We start from the raw sequence: 21,551 nt of genomic DNA, 5'->3' as shown, positions 1-21,551 counted from the left end.
ATGGAACTGTCTAAACAAATCTATGCCCTGTATTCACTATTTTACCTGCTTAATTCTAAGTAAACTTTTACTCCTATCACTCTAAAATCAACTCTTATGGGAGAGTGAACTGAAGTCTGCTGCCTCACACATCAAATGATGGACCTAAATTCCAAGGCCCCAGTTCAACCAAGCACATAATCACGTTTAACTTCAAGCCTGCATCTAGTCCCATCAAAGTCAGCTGGGCTACTCATATGTTTAAAGGTAAGCCTATACTGAAGAGATTGGCCTTACTGCCAGACTGTTATTAGCAGTTAGATATAGCTAGAAAATGGAGGAGGAGAAGAATTTTTCTAGAATTGCATTTCTGGTTTTCCAACAATTTATTCTTCATCTCCCTTGTCTAACCAGCGCTATTAGTTAGCCAACAGTGAACATGGCTTGAATATCAGCTCCTAGGGTAAGTTTGCAGGGTTGGGGCTTTTGGATAGTGGGGGGACAGGCACAGAAATCTCTTTATACTTCAACACTGTGAATATTACATGGAAATTAGACATTAAGCACAGAATCCCACAATGCTATCTTTAGAATGCTGTTTCAGAGTACAACCAGATTAGGTTTGCTTTGATTATTTTTCAGCTTTATTGGGACAGTGCTGTTATCCTAAACTTTGTCATATTTTCCCCAGTGTAATCCAGTTGGGAAGCCATTAAAATGACTTGCTCTTTTGTTTGTTACCTTTTAAATCTGTTTTCTCATGTTTCATTCAGTCCTCTGCACACACACACTTTTCTGACAGCAGTAGATTTACAATCCATTCTTTACCTAGTGTTTTGGATAAGGCCAAAATATCTGTTCCACAAGTTTAAATTTTTCCCATCAATTGCAAGAGACATGATGGGGGGGAACAGCATCCACTAAAGCCAGCAGGAAACGGATTGTGAAAGCCCTACTCCAAAGACCAGAATCCCTGTTATCCTTTAGTCATGGACAATATTTCCTGGAAATATTCTGTCTTGATTCCATAATCAGCAATCATTTTACAGCCTCACCTGGCACTCTTGTTTTAGCTCTTCTCATGGAAAGTTCCTGAACTGAGATCTTCTTTTGTTTATTTCCTCCAGCGCTACTCCTCAGCACACTGTTCTCCCAGGACCCTTTGCCAACCTCTTCAAAGTAATAAGTGTGACTGTGACAGGCCAGATGCCAACTCATGCCAAAGCTAATTCACTTGTGTATAATATAGATCAAAGTGATTGTTACATTCATAAGAGTATATTTGGTGTTTAAACTTCATGAAAACTAGTGAGATGTTATTTGCATTGTTTTCACTTAAATCTATATCCTGTTATAATGTAGCATAGTAGTAAAAATTTACATTGTATTTACTCCTGTAGTTAAATATCCCCATCAAAGGAGAAAGAAGTCTTGTGGAATATAAATGAAGAACTTTGACAAAGAAGTGCTCATTTCAAAACATTTGGTCATTGTGTGTGATGATTGGAGGTCAAAGATTCAAAAAGCATTCCTCCTCAACCTGTCATCCAAGGAAAGCCCACCTGGGTAGTGACACTATCAGCTTGTTTTCTGTGAGAAGCTAGAAGAATGGATTCAAAGAGCCTTCATCTCTGGACTAGTTGGCCTCTTACCGGGAAGTGTACCAGATGCAAAGTGGAGTTCACTAGAGACAATCTGGGAACCCTGAAAAGACTTTTGGGAAACTGGCTATTTATTACATCAGTGTCACCATTTGGGATTATAAACTGTGACTCACCTGTTAATATATTTCAAATGCTTTAGCCTCTCAATAACTCTCCTTTATCCAGCATTAGAGGAAAGTAATTCTTGCTGGATTCGCAAAAAGAAAAGGAGTACTTGTAGCACCTTAGAGACTAACAAATTTATTTGAGCATAAACTTTCATGAGCTACAGCTCATTTCATCGGATGCATTCAGTGGAAAATATCAATACCTGGATTGATACAGGTGTAACTGAGTACTCAGTATGAGCTTATGTATGTTGAAATGTTCGGGGTCAAGTAGCAGAGATGGAGCTTGTTACTAGAAAGACATCAGCTCTACTTAAAGGGGTCACCTATGTTGTTAGGTCTAGTAAGGGGCAGATCTCCAGCTGGTGTAAATTGTCATAGCTCTGTTAATTTCAGTGGAACAATTTATACCAGCTGAGGATCTGTCCTATGTGTCTGAACATGTCTTTTTAATAAACATCAAATACAGAAATGATTTTGGTGGAAATTCTTGTTTTCTTACTTTTTTATTTTTTTGTATATTAAAACATCCTGTTATGAGAGCTGTTATCCTTCTTTCTTTTACTAGATAAGCCAGTGGAATTTAGAATAAATATAACTTCATTGTATCATCATAAACATTGGTCTTTTTTAGGGTTTGCTGAATAGTTACATCATTTCTTTTAGCCTGGATCCCATTAGTCATATTCTGAGTCAATAGGTTTCCATGACAGCAAGTTTCTGTGCAATGCAGCAATTCATTCTTTATTTCGCTTCCATTGATATATTTCAACCTCGACCTTATAAAAATTTCCTTTATCAAAAGTCATTTAATACAACAACTGGATTTTATTTATACATGATATTGCTAAAGAAAACATACACTATTTAATTCAGTAAAGGTTGCCAAATTCTCCAGATTTTCTTTCCAGAAAGATGCTTTTTACCTGGTTCTACCTCACAGATTTCTGGCAGCAGTTAGCCCCCTTTCCCCCACCCCGTGTCAGGCCTTGACTTTGCAATGAGCTCCAGCTGGGTTGATCCCTGTGCTCATGCAGAGCCCCCAAATCTCCACTAGCATCTGAAGCTGTGCTTTAAAAAAAAATTCAAAACATATTTGTTGAAGACTAATAGAATTTTAATGACCAGCATAGGCAGGGGATTTTTGCTCCTGAAGAATTGTTTTCAGTCCTATTATTTTCAATGAGAATGGTGCATCTAAATCACATAGGGCAGCTCTGAAAATCTCAGCTACAGTATTTAGTTTTTATTCTTTCTTCATAAATCATTTCTCCCCCACCCTCTGATCTCCTTATTGTGTTGTATTTCTTCTATACAAGATAGTGCTCAGCCACACATTTCCTGTTGGAAGGACCATAAAATAAATAACCAACCATTAATTCAGTCCTCATACTCATCTCTCCAACAAATATTTTCAAAAGCCAAAACTGGACCCAAACATTAAATATTTTCCCCCCTGGTTGTTGGTTGTTTTTTTTTTTTTTTAAAGAGTACACATTTCATAGACTTTGTTTCACATAGCCTTTTTTTTTGTGGGGGGGGAAGGGAGAGGGGTACAGCTCCATTTGAAAGGGCCTTTGTTAAACACATGCTTTGTAGGAAGTAGCCGATCAAGGTGATTCCCACCCAGATATGTGTAAACAGTCAATATACTTCAATGAGCTAGAAATTGAGGAACAAAATACCAACCACAAATTCAGTGACAACTAATAAGAATCCATGAGACTTCATGAGGTCTTGCAATACTTGGGCACCCTCCCCCGCACCCAATTGCATTTAATTGTCAGTTTTTAATATGGAAGTATATCTGTTATTGATATCTAACTGCCCTACTACACTCATTGATGCCCCAGCCCACCAGTCACAATTAGCTGCATAGCAGAGAACCAGCCCTGTCACCACTGGTAGGTGAACAGATCACAGGAAGAATCCCACAGGCAGAGAATGCTAATAAGAAAATGGAAAAGCTTATAGTCAACACAGCCGGCAACAGCAAAGAAAGAAATCTAGGCCAAAACATGCCCGTGTTGAATGGTTATTTTGAAGCTATATGAGCGCTAAGCTCTTCAGCACGGAGAATTCAGATAACTGCATTTTATCTTGGTATATAGGTTGGTTATTACAAGCAGTATCAGTATTACTTATCTCCTGTTTTATTGATAACTGTTTGAAAATCAGTCAGTAATGACACCAAACAGTCTCTCATAGACTTAGTAAAGTTTAAATCGGACATTTTCTATTGGATGGAACATACAGAGAGATTGAAATTTAGTAGGGTAACTACCAATACTGTCAAATTGGGCAACACTAAGACAGTTGTAATTTTGTACCTTGGCTATTTTAAGAATAACCAAGATCAAATCTAATATGAGATATTAAGGCTCCAACCCTGCAATACACTGAGTGCAGCCCGGTCCCTGCATCTGTATAGGGTCCCTTTGAAGTGGGGCTCTCTGTAGGAAAAGGGACACCCCTACCCACAAAGCATTGCAGCATAGGGCCTAAAAGTGATTCTACAATGTATTTGGGGTTTTTTGCTATTATGTAACAATATGAATTAAGTCATCTGAGTTACTGACACTGTACAGAAAGTGAAATAAATCTAACGTTCCATAATCCTTCTGAAAAATAACTTGTTCCCATTCCATCCAGTTGTAACCCACCTATACCATTCTAAATAGGGTCTCTTCCTCTTCGTTGTTTAAAACCTTCATATGCTGATAGCTGTAGACTTGTGCCTCCCCATTAATCATTACTTAGCCACACCATGTGGACAAAGTTCAGCTCCTAGCACCAGTGGAAAGTAGCTGGTTTCCATCTGCTGATGAGTTCACAGCAGGCCAGAGAGCTAGGCATTTGCAGCCTCTATTATTTCCATTCTGTAGCCCTTGTGTACAGGGTATTATTGGTGGGAAGGGACTGAGGCTGGAGCACACTGCACTTCAGCAACCCTCAGCTGGCCCCTTGGGAGCTGCAGTTAGCTAGCATAAACCACAGCACCTCATGAAGTGCTAATCTATGCAGTGTCTATAGCATGTATAGGGTAGATGCAACCTGACAGTAAGGGAGCCACAAACAGCCTTCTTGCAGTCCCCCAAACTGGGCATGGCAGAGAATTTAGGCCACATTATTTAACTCAGATATGATGCTGATGTGGGCTATACGAGCACCTAGCTCTCTACTAGTGAGATTAATACTTCTTCATAAGCATCCCTCCAGGTCTCTTATTATTATTGCTATGCAGGATAAAGTAAAGCAGTAGGTGAAGCCTTATGTTCCTTCTTAGAACGACCATAAGGGCCAGATTTTGATATTACTCAATCAGTGTAAGAGTATCTTATCCCTTTAGCTGCTCCATTTGATCTCACTGAGACTGCTTGAGGAATAAAGTACTAATCAATGTGAGTAAGAGTATCACAAATTGGCATAAAATAAGTGAGAAGAAAGGAAACTAATTATGATTCAAATTAAAGTCACTTAATCTGAATAGCCAGTATTTTAAAAGATCTGTACACAGTATGAACTGATTTAAAAATACTGAATTTATTGTTAAATTCCTGCATTTCAAACCACGATGAAATAATATGCAGTCACCCAGTTTCACGTACTTGAATGTTAAAACCAGTGTTCTGAAGCTATTTAAAGCCTTCAGTGTTTTCACTTTTTCCATGGTATTGGAAGTATCACTTTGACATCAATATGGAGAAAACAGATGGCTACAGTAATGAACAAGTGAGCAGTATGATACTACCAACTGACTACTCACAAGTTTGACTAACAAATTAGATAACACAGACAGAAAAGAAGTGGGATGGTAATTAACAAAGTTGGTGCTGTATGTCAAAGTATTTAGAAAACCAGTAAGATACAAATAGACTCTGAAGGGGGTAGCAGTGAAATATTTAGAATAATAATTCAAGAAGTTTAATGATGAAAAAGGAACTGAAATATGGCTTTTACCATTCTGCCAAGAAGATTAGAAGTGAAGGAGAAAAAAACCATACATTATTGGGGAAATCAAACCTGTACTTTTGGTGACAAATACACAGAGATTAAAGAATTCCCTAAATTATATAGAAGACAATTTCATAATTTGGAAAGGCTCTAGAGAGGAATAATGTGATGAAACAGAGAAAAGAAAAACTTAATAACTAGGAAAAAGTCTCTTAACTTAGAAGCCTATTAGAATGAAATAAGAAAAGGAGTACTTGTGGCACCTTAGAGACTAACCAATTTATTTGAGCATAAGCTTTTGTGAGCTACAGCTCACTTCATCGGATGCATACTGTGGAAACTGCAGAAGACATAGACACAGAGACCATAAAACAATACCTCCTCCCACCCCCTCTCCTGCTGGTAATAGCTTATCTAAAGTGATCACTCTCCTTACAATGTGTATGATAATCAAGGTGGGCCATTTCCAGCACAAATCCAGGTTCTCTCACCTCCCCCCCCCCCCTTTTTCCAAAAACCACACACACAAACTCACTCTCCTGCTGGAGAGTGAGTTTGTGTGGGGGGGGGGGGGGGGGCAGAGGGTGAGAAAACCTGGATTTGTGCTGGAAATGGCCCACCTTGATTATCATACACATTGTAAGGAGAGTGATCACTTTAGATAAGCTATTACCAGCAGGAGAGGGGGTGGGAGGAGGTATTGTTTCATGGTCTCTGTGTATATAAGGTCTTCTGCAGTTTCCACAGTATGCATCCGATGAAGTGAGCTGTAGCTCACGAAAGCTTATGCTCAAATAAATTGGTTAGTCTCTAAGGTGCCAAAAATACTCCTTTTCTTTTTGCGAATACAGACTAACACGGCTGTTACTCTGAAACCTGTTAGAATGAAATAATCACTCAAGTGATGAGAGTTCAGTCAAACTACAGACAGGTCAAAGCACTCAAGATCAACCCAAAGGGAAAAAATACGTCATTGGAAGGAAACTAGACAAGGCAACATGCTATTTTTTTCCCCTCTCCTGAAATGGTTTATCAAAACATTATTATAAAGTTAGTCCAAATATTTGATTCTTCTCATCTCTCTTGTTATTCGTGGTCCCTTCTATCTTTGTGTAGTCTGCAAAATTACAATGGGGTTTATTATAGTGTCCATTCTTATCAACATTAGGCCACTTGCAACTTTTAAGAAACAGGCTAATCTCTATGTGTATGTCAACTTTGGACAGGCTAGTTTTCAGGGGACTGTGCTGGAGAGGAGTAGCCATTTCTGGACACTAGAAGGTATAGTAAGCTGGAACTCGAGGGAGGAGTAAATTCCACCAGACACCAACAGTCCCTCTTGCCAGGACTAATCTCTCCCTCTCAAGACCTGCCCTCCCAGTGGGGTCTATCAGTCATTCTCTTCTTTGGTCCCAGGATCTAACAAGGGGGAAGGTTATACCAGGTCAGGCTGGGGTGGGGGAAAAACATGGAAATAAATAAGCCATCAGAACATAACGGCAGAGAGGGCTCTCACAGCCACATAGAAACATGAAGGGCATAGAAGATCACAGAATCCTACTTAGGGTATGTCTACACTAAGGAATAAGGTCGAATTTATAGAAGTCGGTTTTTTAGAAATCGGTTCTATAAATTCGAGTGTGTATCCCCACAGAAAATGCTCTAAGTGCATTAACTCAGCGGAGCGCTTCCACAGTACCGAGGCTAGAGTTGACTTCTGGAGCATTGCATTGTGGATAGCTATCCCACAGTTCCCGCAGTCTTCGCTGCCTATTGGAATTCTGGGTTGAGATCCCAATGCCTGATGGGGCTAAAACACTGTCGCGGGTGGTTCTGGGTACATATCGTCAGGCCCCCGTTCCCTCCCCTCCTCCCTCCGTGAAAGCAAGGGCAGACAATCGTTTCGTGCCTTTTTTCCTGAGTTACCTGTGCAGACGCCATACCACGGCAAGCATGGAGCCCGCTCAGGTAACCGTCACTGTATGTCTCCTGGGTGCTGGCAGACGCGGTACGGCATTGCTACACAGTAGCAGCAACCCATTGCCTTGTGGCAGCAGATGGTACAGTACGACTGGTAGCTGTCATCGCCATGTCCGAGGTGCTCCTGGCCACGTCGGCTGGGAGCGCCTGGGCAGACATGGGCACAGGGACTAAATTTGGAGTGACTTGACCAGGTCATTCTCTTTAGTCCTGCAGTCAGTCCTATTGAACTGTCTTATGGTGAGCGGGCAGGCGATATGGATTGTTAGCAGTCCTATTGCATCATCTTCTGCAGGGCAGGCAAGAGATGAGGATGGCTAGCAGTCCTACTGCACCATCTTCTGCTGAGCAGCCATGAGATGTGGATGGCATGCAGTCCTTCTGCACCGTCTGCTGCCAGCCAAAGATGTAAGAGATAGATGGAGTGGATCAAAACAAGAAATAGACCAGATTTGTTTTGTACTCATTTGCCTCCTCCCCCGTCTAGGGGACTCATTCCTCTAGGTCACACTGCAGTCACTCAAAGAGAAGATGCAGCAAGGTAAATCTAGCCATGTATCAATCAGAGGCCAGGCTAACCTCCCTGTTCCAATAAGAACAATAACTTAGGTGCACCATTTCTTATTGGAACCCTCCGTGAAGTCCTGCCTGAAATACTCCTTGATGTAAAGCCACCCCCCTTTGTTGATTTTAACTCCCTGAAGCCAACCCTGTAAGCCGTGTCGTCAGTCACCCCTCGCTCCACCAGAACAACGGCAGACAATCATTCCGCGCCTTTTTTCTGTGCGGACACCATACCAAGGCAAGCATGGAGGCCACTCAGCTCACTTTGGCAATTAGGAGCACATTAAATACCACATGCATTATCCAGCAGTATATGCAGCACCAGAACCTGGCAAAGCGATGCCAAGCGAGGAGGCGGTCAAGTGAGTGATCAGGACATGGACACAGATTTCTCTGAAAGCATGGGCCCTGCCAATGCATGCATCATGGTGCTAACGGGGCAGGTTCATGCCTTGGAACGCCGATTCTGGGCTCGGGAAACAAGCACAGACTGGTGGGACCACATAGTGTTGCGGGTCTGGGACGATTCACAGTGGCTGCAAAACTTTTGCATGCGTAAGGGCACTTTCATGGAACTTTGTGACTTGCTTTCCCCTGCCCTGAAGCGCATGAATACCAAGATGAGAGCAGCCCTCACAGTCGAGAAGCGAGTGGCGACAGTCCTGTGGAAGCTTGCAACGCCAGACAGCTACCGGTCAGTTGGGAATCAATTTGGAGTGGGCAAATCTACTGTTGGGGCTGCTGTGATGCAAGTAGCCCACGCAATCAAAGATCTGCTGATATCAAGGATAGTGACCCTGGGAAATGTGCAGGTCATAGTGGATGGCTTTGCTGCAATGGGATTCCCTAACTGTGGTGGGGCCATAGACGGAACCCATATCCCTATCTTGGCACCGGAGCACCAAGCCACCGAGTACATAAACCGCAAGGGGTACTTTTCAATAGTGCTGCAAGCCCTGTGGATCACAAGGGACATTTCACCAACATCAACATGGGATGGCTGGGAAAGGTACATGACGCTTGCATCTTCAGGAACTCTGGTCTGTTTCAAAAGCTGCAGGAAGGGACTTTATTCCCAGACCAGAAAATAACTATTGGGGATGTTGAAATGCCTATATGTATCCTTGGGGACCCAGCCTACCCCTTAATGCCATGGCTCATGAAGCCGTACACAGGCAGCCTGGACAGTAGTCAGGAGCTGTTCAACTACAGGCTGAGCAAGTGCAGAATGGTGGTAGAATGTGCATTTGGACGTTTAAAGGCGCGCTGGCGCAGTTTACTGACTCGCTTAGACCTCAGCGAAACCAATATTCCCATTGTTATTACTGCTTGCTGTGTGTTCCACAATATCTGTGAGAGTAAGGGGGAGACGTTTATGGTGGATTAGGAGGTTGAGGCAAATCGCCTGGCTGCTGGTTACACGCAGCCAGACACCAGAGCAGTTAGAAGAGTACAGGAGGGCGCGGTACGCATCAGAGAAGCTTTGAAAACCAGTTGCATGACTGGCCAGGCTACGGTGTGAAAGTTCTGTTTGTTTCAACTTGATGGAATCCCCCCGCCCCTTGGTTCACTCTACTTCCCTGTAAGCTAACCACCCTCCCCTCCTCCCTTTGATTACCGCTTGCAGAGGCAATAAAGTGATTGTTGCTTCACATTCATGCATTCTTTATTCATTCATCACACAAATAGGGGGATGACTACCAAGGTAGCCCAGGAGGGGTGGTGGAGGAGGGAAGGAAAATGCCACACTGCACTTTAAAAGTTTACAACTTTAGAATTTATTGAATGCCAGCCTTCTTTTTTTTTTGGGCAATCCTCTGTGGCGGAGTGGCTGGTTGGCCGGTGGCCCCCACACCGAGTTCTTGGGCGTCTGGGTGTGGAGGCTATGGAACTTGGGGAGGAGGGGGGCTGTAGTGGCAGTCTGTGCTCCAGCTGCCTTTCCCGCAGCTCAACCATACACTGGAGCATACTGGTTTGGTCCTCCAGCAGCCTCAGCATTGAATCCTGCCTCCTCTCATCACGCTGCCGCCACATTTGAGCTTCAGCCCTGTCTTCAGCCCGCCACTTACTCTCTTCAGCCTGCCACCTCTCCTCCCAGTCATTTTGTGCTTTCCTGCACTCTGACATTATTTGTCTCCACGCATTCGTCTGTGCTCTGTCAGTGTGGGAGGACAGCTTGAGCTCGGAGAACATTTCATCTCGAGTGCGTTTTTTTTCCTTTCTAATCTTCACTAGCCTCTGGGAAGGAGAAGATCCTGTGATCACTGAAACACATGCAGCTGGTGGAGGAAAAAAAAAAGGGACAGCGATATTTAAAAAAGACACATTTTATAAAACAGTGGCTACACTCTTCCAGGGTAAACCTTGCTGTTAACATTACATACATAGCACATGTGCTTTCGTTACAGGTCGCATTTTGCCTCCCCCCCACCGCGTGGCTACCCCCTCAACCCTCCCCCCTCCCTGTGGCTAAAAGCAGGGAACATTTCTGTTCAGTCACAGGCAAACAGCCCAGCAGGAATGGGCTCCTCTGAGTGTCCCCTGAAGAAAAGCACTCTATTTCAACCAGGTGACCATGAATTATATCTCACTCTCCTGAGGATAACACAGAGAGATAAAGAACGGATGTTGTTTGAACGCCAGCAAACATACACTGCAATGCTTTGTTGTACAATGATTCCCGAGTACGTGTTACTGGCCTGGAGTGGTAAAGTGTCCTACCATGGAGGACGCAATAAAGCTGCCGTCCCCAGAAACCTTTTGCAAAGGCTTTGGGAGTATATCCAGGGGAGCGGCGAATGCCAGGGCAAAGTAATCCTTTCACATGCTTGCTTTTAAACCATGTATAGTATTTTAAAAGGTACACTCACCGGAGGTCTCTTCTCCGCCTGCTGGGTCCAGGAGGCAGCCTTGGGTGGGTTCGGGGGGTATTGGCTCCAGGTCCAGGGTAAGAAACAGTTCCTGGTTGTCGGGAAAACCGGTTTCTCCGCTTGCTTGCTGTGAGCTATCATCTTCTTCGTCCCCAAAACCTGCTTCCGTATTGCCTCCATCTCCATTGAAGGAGGGAAACAACACGGCTGGGGTAGTGGTGGCTGAACCCCCTAAAATGGCATGCAGCTCATCATAGAAGCTGCACGTTTGGGGCTCTGACCCGGAGTGGCCGTTCACCTCTCTGGTTTTCTGGTAGGCTTGCCTCAGCTCCTTCAGTTTCACGCGGCACTGCTTCGGGTCCCTGTTATGGCCTCTGTCCTTCATGCCCTGGGAGATTTTCACAAAGGTTTTGGCATTTCGAAAACTGGAACAGAGTTCTGATAGCACGGATTCCTCTCCCCATACAGCGATCAGATCCCGTACCTCCCGTTCGGTCCATGCTGGAGCTCTTTTGCGATTCTGGGACTCCATCATGGTCACCTCTGCTGATGAGCTCTGCATGGTCACCTGCAGCTTGCCACGCTGGCCAATCAGGAAATGAGATTCAAAAGTTCGCGGTTCTTTTCCTGTCTACCTGGCCAGTGAATCTGAGTTGAGAGTGCTGTCCAGAGCGGTCAAAATGGAGCACTCTGCGATAGCTCCCGGATGCCAATACCGTCAAATTGTGTCCACAGTACTCCAAATTCGAGCCGGCAAGGCCGATTTAAGCGCTAATCCACCTGCCAGGGGTGGAGTAAGGAAATCGATTTTAAGAGCCCTTTAAGTCGAAATAAAGGGCTTCATCGTGTGGACTGTTGCAGGTTTACATCGATTTCATGCTGCTAAATTCGACCTAAAGTCCTAGTGTAGACAAGGGCTTAGACTAGGAATGTGGGCTTCTAGTACTAAGTGGGGGTGGTGTGCTTAGGGGGTGGAAGTGCTCTCCTTTTATTGGGTGGAAGAGCCGGTGGTAGAAGGAAAATAGTACTCCTACTAGGAAGTGGCAGGAGAGGGTGAGCTGAAGAGATGCATATGCATTTTAAGTGTTAACACGTCTTCAAAGCAGACTCCATAAAAAAAAACAACTCAGCTTTTAAGAAAAATTATTAGTATTAGACCAGAATAATCATTACATTCAAAAAATATACTATTACAAAAGTATACTGATGCAATCAGTGATGGATCAAAACTAGTATAAATATCTTTTGCAAATATTTTCTGAGACTGAAAAGTTCATAGCTAAAAGCCATTGTATAAAACTAGTTTTTAAGTCTAGGAGGAGGATAGTGGCTAGATTAAGTGTAATAACAGTTTTAAGAAACTCCTAGGTAGAACAATATACACTACTGGAGCTGACCTTCATTTTGACTACTACACAAATCCCTTTAGTTATTGGTTTTTGGTATTTCTCAGAGGATCTGGCACATAGAAAAGCAATTTCAACAAGTGAATTTTACAGATAGTAAGCAGCATCTCTGTCCCTCCAGGAGGTTTTAAAGTTAAAATGCAGGTTTGTTCATATATTCCTCCATTGTCTGGAAAAAAAAATAGCAAGTGAGGTATTACAGATTGTAAAATACTATGAAATTCAGTAAGGACCTGACCTGTTCCCATTGAACAGGGTTGGAATTTATTTATTTATTTCCATCAGATCCAGGCCCTATGAACAAATGCTAATCAATTAAATAGCTACAATAATAATACTTTAAAACCCAGTTAGACTGAACATCTAACTTGCACATGTAGTTGCCATATCTAGCTGGCCTTTTGTACGTGCCACTACTGCAAGCTGGTGGGCTCCTCAACAGCCCAGGAAAGAACCAGTGTCTTGCCCATGCCTCCCTCAGGCCCTTGCTCCAGGGCAGAGAGTATTCTTCAAACACAAAACAAAGCTTTTCCTTTGACCAAAGCAGACGCCTTTCTCCTTGCCTCTCACCCCACCCCCTTTAAATCCATGCTGAGTTATGCACAGGCCACTCAACGCTCTCCTGCTGTTTCACCCTGTTACCCTATGAGCATGTGCAAATACCAGCTTGTACTGAAAAAGCCGGCGGGGAAAAAACTGCAAAGGGCCTATTCATGTAGTATTTCCCTAACTAGTTCTACCAGCCTCATTTTTTCCACGCTAATGATCATCCTGAAAACGGAATCACCCATAGCGTTTGCCAGTTCTTACCATTCTCGGCTCCTCAGGTAATTTACAACGTAAGAAAATGAAGCGCATTCCTGCAGGTTTTTGAATACAAGTCTCACACCTATTCCTTGTAGGAACCATTACGTGGTCTAGTTATGGACAAAGTGGAGGTTACCAGCACATACTTGTGCTGATTTTGATATGACCATGTAGGTCATTTGTCAATTTATTAATGAAACAATAAAAAAACAACCAAATAAACTTAAACATTCAGGCTCTCTACCTTGATGTGTTAAACATCATTTAAAAATTATATAAAACAAATCCTTAATGCAGTGTCTAATATCTAGCAACTGACATGACTGATTAACCTCCTTGCAAAGTAGCCAGGGATAGCATATGAATAACTTGACACCATATCACAGGATGCCAGAGGGTTGAACTAAGGGTATTATATGTTGCCACCTTTTGTAATTATACATTTTGTACCTCATAGTACTAAACTTCAGACATGTTGGGATATCAAACACTAGTCCTATCAGACAGAACAACTGTAGTGAGGTGTGCGCCTCTGCTGTCTGCCTCTGCCTTACCTCTTGTAACATATCAGAATCTTCTATGGCTTTCACTGCTGATTTCTTTGATGTTTCTTGTATTTCTCCACCCATTATAAACTCATCAAGAATAAAATAAGCCTTTTCAAAATTAAAGATAATATCCAGCTCGCACACCTGATGAAGCAAAATACACATTTAGGCACAATATTATAGCATTATATGTATTAGCATTCCTAGAGCATACAGATTGCCAAACCTATTCAACGTATGCACTCTTGTGGCAGACAGTAAAGAAAGAAATAGAAATATGAGTATTAAGTGATATCACAACTTCAGCACTAGTGAAATCATATTTTTTCTCTGGACAGAGACCAAGTATAGACAGATTTGTTTAAACACTCTGTTACAGAATACTTATAAAAAGTCGTTTCATGGAGTAAGACATATTCCCTGCCCCAAACATCTTACAGTCTCTGACAGACCAAAAACAAAAAGACAATGGAAGACACAGCACAATGACTTATGTTAAGGAGGAGTCAGAAAAATCAACTGCTCAAGAGAACATGGTAGAAAACATTCATAAAAGGGGGTCTCCTGTAGCACCTAATGCCTCCAATAGACCATCTCCATGTCCCCTGGCTCATATCACCCTCATTATGCCCCCCACAACCACCACCACCCTGCTGATGTCTTGCCTTCATGCGATGTTTCTTGTTGCTTGATATGAGCTAAAAAAAGTCAGGTCATTTTTGAAAATTTAAAACAAAAACAAAAAACAATCCTCCCCCCTCACCCCACCATTTTAAAATTCTTTTGCTCATTTTTCCCCAAACTTTCTAGATATCATCTCCCCTGGAAAGAGAAGTGGCATGTGAAATGTCAGGATTGGCTTCTCTTTTTGGACGGGCACATTATGGAACATTAACTGCTTATAAATAGCCTGGGCACTATTTTACTGTCACATCCACCTAATGCTGTGCAAGCAAGGCAGAGGGAAAGGATGAGTAAGAGCAGCTACAGAGATTTTCACGCCTGACTTTGTGGTAAACAACTAAAGGGCAAAAATCATCATAACTAACTTAAGGAAGAAAAGGAAACTTACATTTCCAAAATACCTGTCCAGTAGTTCTACATAACGATGAACAACCTCCAGTGTCAGCAGCTCATTATCCTGGTCTTCTGTTGCACAGCAAAAATATAAACTAGCATACCTACAAAAATAAAAATGAAAATGGGTTAGTGCTTGGTAAAACATGAAGTAATAACTCAATCACAGAGATAATTTGGTTCATATCCCTGCCTATGCAAGTCCGTTCGCTACAGTAAGGCTAGGTCTACACTAGCACTCACTGTGGTATAATTTATGTTGCTCAGGGGTGGGGAAAAAGCCATCCGCCCTTAGCATCATAAGTCATGCTGCCCTAAGCGCAGGTCATTGTGAGAGCTTCTCCTGCCAACATAGCTACAGCTGCTCATGGGGCTGGAGTAGTTAAGCTGACGGGAGAGCTCTCTCCCACTGGCTTAGAGCAGTTACATCACAGAGCTTATAGTGGTGCAGCTGCACCAGTACAACTCTGCTGCTGTGAACTCTCTAGTGCAGCTGTAGCTTAACAGGTGAATTGATTTTCCTTTCTCAGCACCTTTCTTTTAAAAGGAATATATTAACAACAGGAAAGAATTATTCTTTTTGTAAAAAAGCTGAGCGGATTTGTTGAATACCTCCTCAATGTTTAAGCTTCAGGACTACGCATAAAAACAACAACTGGTAAGGGACAAAACTCTCCCCAAATGCTGCAGTAGCCCCTACTGTAGGTGTATTGTTTTAGAATGTAGAATAATTTTGTGCTTTAAAAAAAATATGCACAGAAAGAACAAACATTTGGGCCACTATTCAGGCTACCAAATGGTTAATAGGGTAATTTATGTGTATTTCAAGAAACAGATTACATGTAACTACTCATGCTGATCAATTCTTTCTACTGATTGGTAGCAGAGTTTTATATTTAGTTAGTCCAGCTTCATGGGGGGTGGGGGGGTGGGAGAATAACCACCTGAGCATTCTTCCCAGGGTAATGGCTAGAGCACCATTTCAGCAAAGCATCTAAACCTGTGTCCATCTATCCCTTTTCAACAAAGCTCTTAAGAACATACTTATTTTTAGTGCTCTGTTGAATAAGGGTGGACTTCTGTTTTAGGGCCTTCATTTCTCCCTTGTAACTAAAAAGGCAGGGATAAGCCTGTTATCACTAAGGCTCATATACCTGGGGAAGATACAAGTTCCAGAATGGTAAATACTTCAAAGATATGATTTGGCAGAAGGCTCCTCCATACCATGCGTGTAACCTTGCAATACACTGACAAAGCACAACATGCTTTTCAGCACGATACCTTTAAATTAGCAAGATTAGCTAGGCATAGCATCTTCTATCATTTAAACTGTCAATCAAGTCAATCATTTTTCTTCAGTGGTAAGCAATACCAGTATTTTTTCTAATGGCAATTTACTGTGTCAATTTATGGAATGGGGAAAAGGCAAGCTGATTTTGTTTAGAATCAACCTGCATTATTCCTAGTTTCAGGCTCTTACATACAGCATTTTCAAACCTTCATGGCACTCATTGTTCCTCATGTGTTTCATCCTAGTAGCATTTATAAGATGGGGGGTGGAGGGGATCGGTGTGTGTCTCTCTCTATACATACCACACACACACACTTACTTTATTCTTTTAAAACTACTCACACCTTTTGTAAACTAGCTTTAGGTCTTTCCAGTCGACAAAACTGCTCATCTTTTGACTGCGAGCCAGAATAATCTGAACAATTTCCCGTGTGATCTTTTTCCTCTCTTTGTCAGGTAACGTTATGTACCACTTCTGAAGTCTTAATTTCCCTTGTCGGCTGAACAGCAGTATAAAGCGTATCTAGAGTAAACAAAGCAACATGTTAATACCAGGTTACACGCAATTGTTTTTCCAGGAAGCAGCAATTCAACTGCCATTCTTTACTTTATTATAAAGGAACATGGCAACTGCAAAAGAACAATTCACCCATGTGCAGAGGACCAATATAATGCCTATGGCACCTACGCTCTCAAGAATTTTCTTATTACCGTACACATCTAATGTCTGCCCTAGTAAAACACATTCCTCACTTAAGCATATGAAAGAAATGAAGATGCAATCAAATGCATGATTTTTATTTTATCAAGAGGTTTTAAGGGCTAATCTAAAGAGTTTTGTGCATTATATAATGAAAGATACCTGGATATATATTAGAATATTTCAGATGTGGCAAGCCACTAGTACAGTCCCACCCCTCTCCTAATTAGAGGGAAGGAATATTTTGATAATTGAGCCTACAAATTTACCCTAATTCTGAGCTCAACTGTAAAAAGTATGTAAAAATTCATAAGTTGTCACAATAACCTATAACAACAAATGTTGATGGGAAAAGGTATGAAAGGGAGACAGACTAAAATTAATCTAAACAAAAAGGCCCACTGATATAACTCAAGGACTGTGTTACGATCATGCTTGGCAGACAAGAAAATGTGGGTCCGGAAATTAATGAACCAAAATTGGGGTGTCAGATATTAGGCCTAATTGGAGGACAAAATAATGAGAGGCTGTGCTATTCCAACCATTCTTCTCTGTTTGGGTACTTAAAGAAAGACTTGGATGTGGGAAGAAATGATGATGAAATCCATCTTAAATCTGGTATTTTTCCATTTAAAAAGGTGGGGGTCGGAACAAGCAGAGACAAAAGATTTCCACCTTGTGCCAAAGCTATAGAAGGGAGTGGAGCAGGACAAAAGGGGCTGCTAGTCATGAGAAAACCCCTACTTACCTGCATTGTTTCTAGTTTCAGGTTCTTACATACAGCATTTTCAAACCCTCATGGCAATCATTGTTCCTTACCACCTGAGATGTCTGCAAGATCTAACAAAGACTTTACCAGGGGAAAGGACTAGGCCCAGACAAGGAAGGAGTCTAGTCTGTGAAAGAAGCTTATTGGAACATCTCTGAGGGGGAGATATAACCTGTCATTGGTTTCTTAATGTATTAGGCTGACTTGCATGTTTTGTTTTATTTTACTTTGTGATTTGCCTTGTTCTGACTGTTACTACTTGAAACCACTTAAATCCTACTTTTTACACTTAATAAAATCACTTATTTATTAATAAACCCAGAGTGGGTGGTTAATACCTGGGGGAGCAAACAGCTGTGCATCTCTCTCTATCAGTGATATGGAGGGCGAACAATTTATGAATTTACCCTGTATAAGCTTTATACAGAGTAAAATGGATTTATTTGGAGATTGGATCCCATTGGGAGCTGGGTGTCTGGGTGCTGGAGACAGGTAACCTGCTGAGCTGTTTTTAGTTAAAGTCTGCTGCTTTGTGGGCATGGACCAGACCCTGGGTCTGTGTTGCAGCAGGCTAGCATGTCTGGCTCAACAAGGCAGGGTTCTGGAGTCCCAAGATGGCAGGGAAAATGGGCTCAGAGAGAATTTCAGCACACAGGTGACAGTCCCAAGAGGATCTCTGTGACTGAACCCATCACTGTACCTTACTGTGTAAACAGTCTCATTGATTTCAGTGGCATTACTCATGAGTTCTACTTATTGCAAGGGAGGGCAGTCAGAGTCAGATCTAAACTAGGGTTGTCAATTAATTGCAGTTAAGTCACACGATTAACTCAAAAAATTAACTTCAATTTCAAATATTGTGATTAATACAATCACACTGTTAAACAATAGAATACCAATTGAAATTTATTAAATATTTTGGACGTTTTTTTCATTTTCAAATATATTGATTTCTATTACAACACAGAATACAAAGTGTACAGTGCTCACTTTATATTATTTTTATTACAAATATTTGCACTGTAAAAATGATAATAGTATTTTTCAATTCACCTCATACAAATACTGTAGTGCAATTTCTTTATCGTGAAAGTGTAAATTCCAAATGTAGATTTTTTTTGTTACATAACTGCACTGTTACATAACAAAGGAAAACTTTAGAGCCTACAAGTCCACTCAGACCTACTTCTTATTCAGCCAATTGATAAGGCAAACCCTGAGCAAGATTCACCAGCCAGATACCCAGGAAAGAATTCTCTGTAGTAACTCAGACACCCCATCTAATATCCCATCACAGGCCATTGGGCCTATTTACGATTAATATTTAAAGATCAATTAATTGCCAAAACCATGTTATCCCATCATACCATTTCCTCCATAAACTTATCAAGTTTAATCTTGAAGCCAGATAGGTCCTTTGCCCCCACTGCTTCCCTTGGAAGGCTATTCCAGAACTTCATTCCTCTGATGATTAGAAACCTTCATCTAATTTCAAGTCTAAACTTCCCGATGGCCAGTTTATATCCATTTGTTCTTGTGTCCACATTGGTACTGAGCTGAAATAATTCCTTTCCCTCTCCGGTATTTATCCCTCTGATATATTTATAGAGAGCAATCATATCTCCCCTCAACCTTCTTTTGGTTAGGCTAAACAAGCCAAGCTCCTTGAGTCTCCTTTCATAAGGCAGGTTTTCCATTCCTCGGATCATCCTAGTAGCCCTTCTCTGTACCTGTTCCAGTTTGAATTCATCCTTCTTAAACATGGAAGGCCAGAACTGCACACAGTACGCCAGGTGAGGTCTCACCAGTGCCTTGTATAACAGTACTGGCACCTCCTTATCTCTACTGGAAATACCTCGCCTGATGCATCCCAACACTACATTAGCTTTTTTTACGGCCACATCACATTGGCGGCTCACAGTCATCCTGTGATCAACCAATACTCCAAGGTCCTTCTCCTCTTCCGTTACTTCTAATTGATGCGTCCCCAGCTTATAACTAAAATTCTTGTTATTAATCCCTAAATGCATGACCTTACTTTTCTCACTATTAAATTTCATCCTATTACTATTACTCCAGTTTACAAGGTCATCCAGATCCTCCTGTATGATATCCCAGTCCTTCTCTAAAATGGCAATACCTCCCTGCTTTGTATCATCCGCAAACTTTATTAGCACACTCCCACTTTTTGTGCCGAGGTCAATAATAAAAAGATTAAATAAGATTGGCCCCAAAACCGATCCCTGAGGAACTCCACTGATAACCTCCCTCCAGCCTGACAGTTCACCTTTCAGTAGGACCTGCTGTAGTCTCCCCTTTAACCAATTCCTTATCCACCTTTCAATTTTCCTATTGATCCCCATCTTTTCCAATTTAACTAATAATTCCCCATGTGGCACCGTATCAAACGCCTTACTAAAATCTAGGTAAATTAGATCCACTGCATTTTCTTTGTCTAAAAAATCTGTTACTTTCTCAAAGAAGGAGATCAGATTGGTTTGGCACGATCTATCTTCTGTAAAACCATGTTGTATTTTGTCCCATTTATCATTGACCTCAATGTCCTTAACTACTTTATCCTTCAAAATTTTTTCCAAGACCTTGCATACTACAGATGTCAAACTAACAGGCCTGTAGTTACCCGGATCACGTTTTTTTTCCTTTCTTAGAAATAGGAACTATGTTAGCAATTTTCCAGTCACACAGTACAACCCCCGAGTTTACAGATTCATTAAAAATTCTTGCTAATGGGATTGCAATTTCATGTGCCAATTCCTCTAATATTCTTGGATGAAGATTATCTGGGGTCCCCGATTTAGATCCATTAAGCTGTTCGAGTTTCGCTTCTACCTCAGATATGGTAATATCTACCCCCATATCCTCATTCCCATTTGTCATGCTACCATTATCCCTAAGATCCTCATTAGCCTTTGTCATAAATATAAAGGGAATGGTAAATACCTTTAAAATCCCTCCTGGCCAGAGGAAAAACCCTTTCACCTGTAAAGGGTTAAGAAGCTAGGATAACCTCGCTGGCACCTGACCAAAATGACCAATGAGGAGACAAGATACTTTCAAAGCTGGGGGGGTGGGAGAAACAAAGCTTCTCTCTGTCTGTGTGACGCTTTTGCCAGGAACAGAAAAGGAATGGAGTCTTAGAACTTAGTAAGTAATCTAGCTAGATATGCGTTAGATTCTATTTTGTTTAAATGGCTGATAAATAAGCTCTGCTGAATGGAATGTATATTCCTGTTTTTGTGTCTTTTTGTAACTTAAGGTTTTGCCTAGAGGGATTCTCTATGTTTTGAATCTGATTACCCTGTAAAGTATTTACCCTCGTGATTTTACAGAGGTGATTCTTTTACTTTTTCTTCAATTAAAATTCTTCTTTTAAGAACCTGATTGCTTTTTCATTGTTCTTAAGATCCAAGGGTTTGGGTCTGTGTTTACCTATGCAAATTGGCGAGGATTTTTATCAAGCCTTCCCCAGGAAAAGGGGTGTAGGGTTTGGGAGGATTTGGGGGTGGGGGGAAATATATGTTTCCAAGCGGGCTCTTTTCCTGTTATATATTTGTTAGACGCTTGGTGGTGGCAGCAATAAAGTTTAAAGGCAAAAGTTAAAATGGTTTGTACCTTGGAGAAGTTTTAACCTAAGGTGGTAAAAATAAGCTTAGGGGGTTTTTCATGCAGGTCCCCATATCTGTACCCTAGAGTTCAGAGTGGGGAAGGAATTTTGACAGCCTTATTAAAGGCTGAGGCAAAGTATTTGTTTAGATATTGGGCCATGCCTAGATTATCCTTAACCTCCACTCCATCCACAGTGTTTAGAGGTCCC

At 41.6% G+C, this 21,551-nt stretch overlaps 1 protein-coding gene across 4 annotated transcripts in view; it reads right to left on the bottom strand.

The window, feature by feature from the left end:
* The window catches only part of AP1S3 (adaptor related protein complex 1 subunit sigma 3), a 68,602-nt gene that overhangs the window by 27,719 nt on the left and 19,332 nt on the right, over positions 1–21,551 (bottom strand). The window contains exons 2-6 of one of the 4 annotated variants that reach the window (XR_012160803.2): positions 16,592–16,770; positions 14,952–15,060; positions 13,886–14,023; positions 11,119–11,898; positions 10,003–10,527 (exon numbers count right to left, since the gene is read on the bottom strand). Coding sequence is in view for 3 of the 4 variants with exons in the window: in XM_073359933.2 (XP_073216034.2) it covers positions 10,004–10,527; positions 11,119–11,680 (1,086 nt within the window). In the remaining variant the exon portion in view is untranslated. The other 3 variants (XM_073359935.2, XM_073359934.2, XM_073359933.2) reach the window with 3 other exon arrangements.

This window comes from Lepidochelys kempii, chromosome 9, assembly GCF_965140285.1.
Source record: "Lepidochelys kempii isolate rLepKem1 chromosome 9, rLepKem1.hap1, whole genome shotgun sequence".
Taxonomy (NCBI): domain Eukaryota; kingdom Metazoa; phylum Chordata; order Testudines; family Cheloniidae; genus Lepidochelys; species Lepidochelys kempii.
The sequence above is the reverse complement of the archived record's forward strand: the minus strand, read 5'-3'. Positions and strand labels throughout refer to the sequence as shown.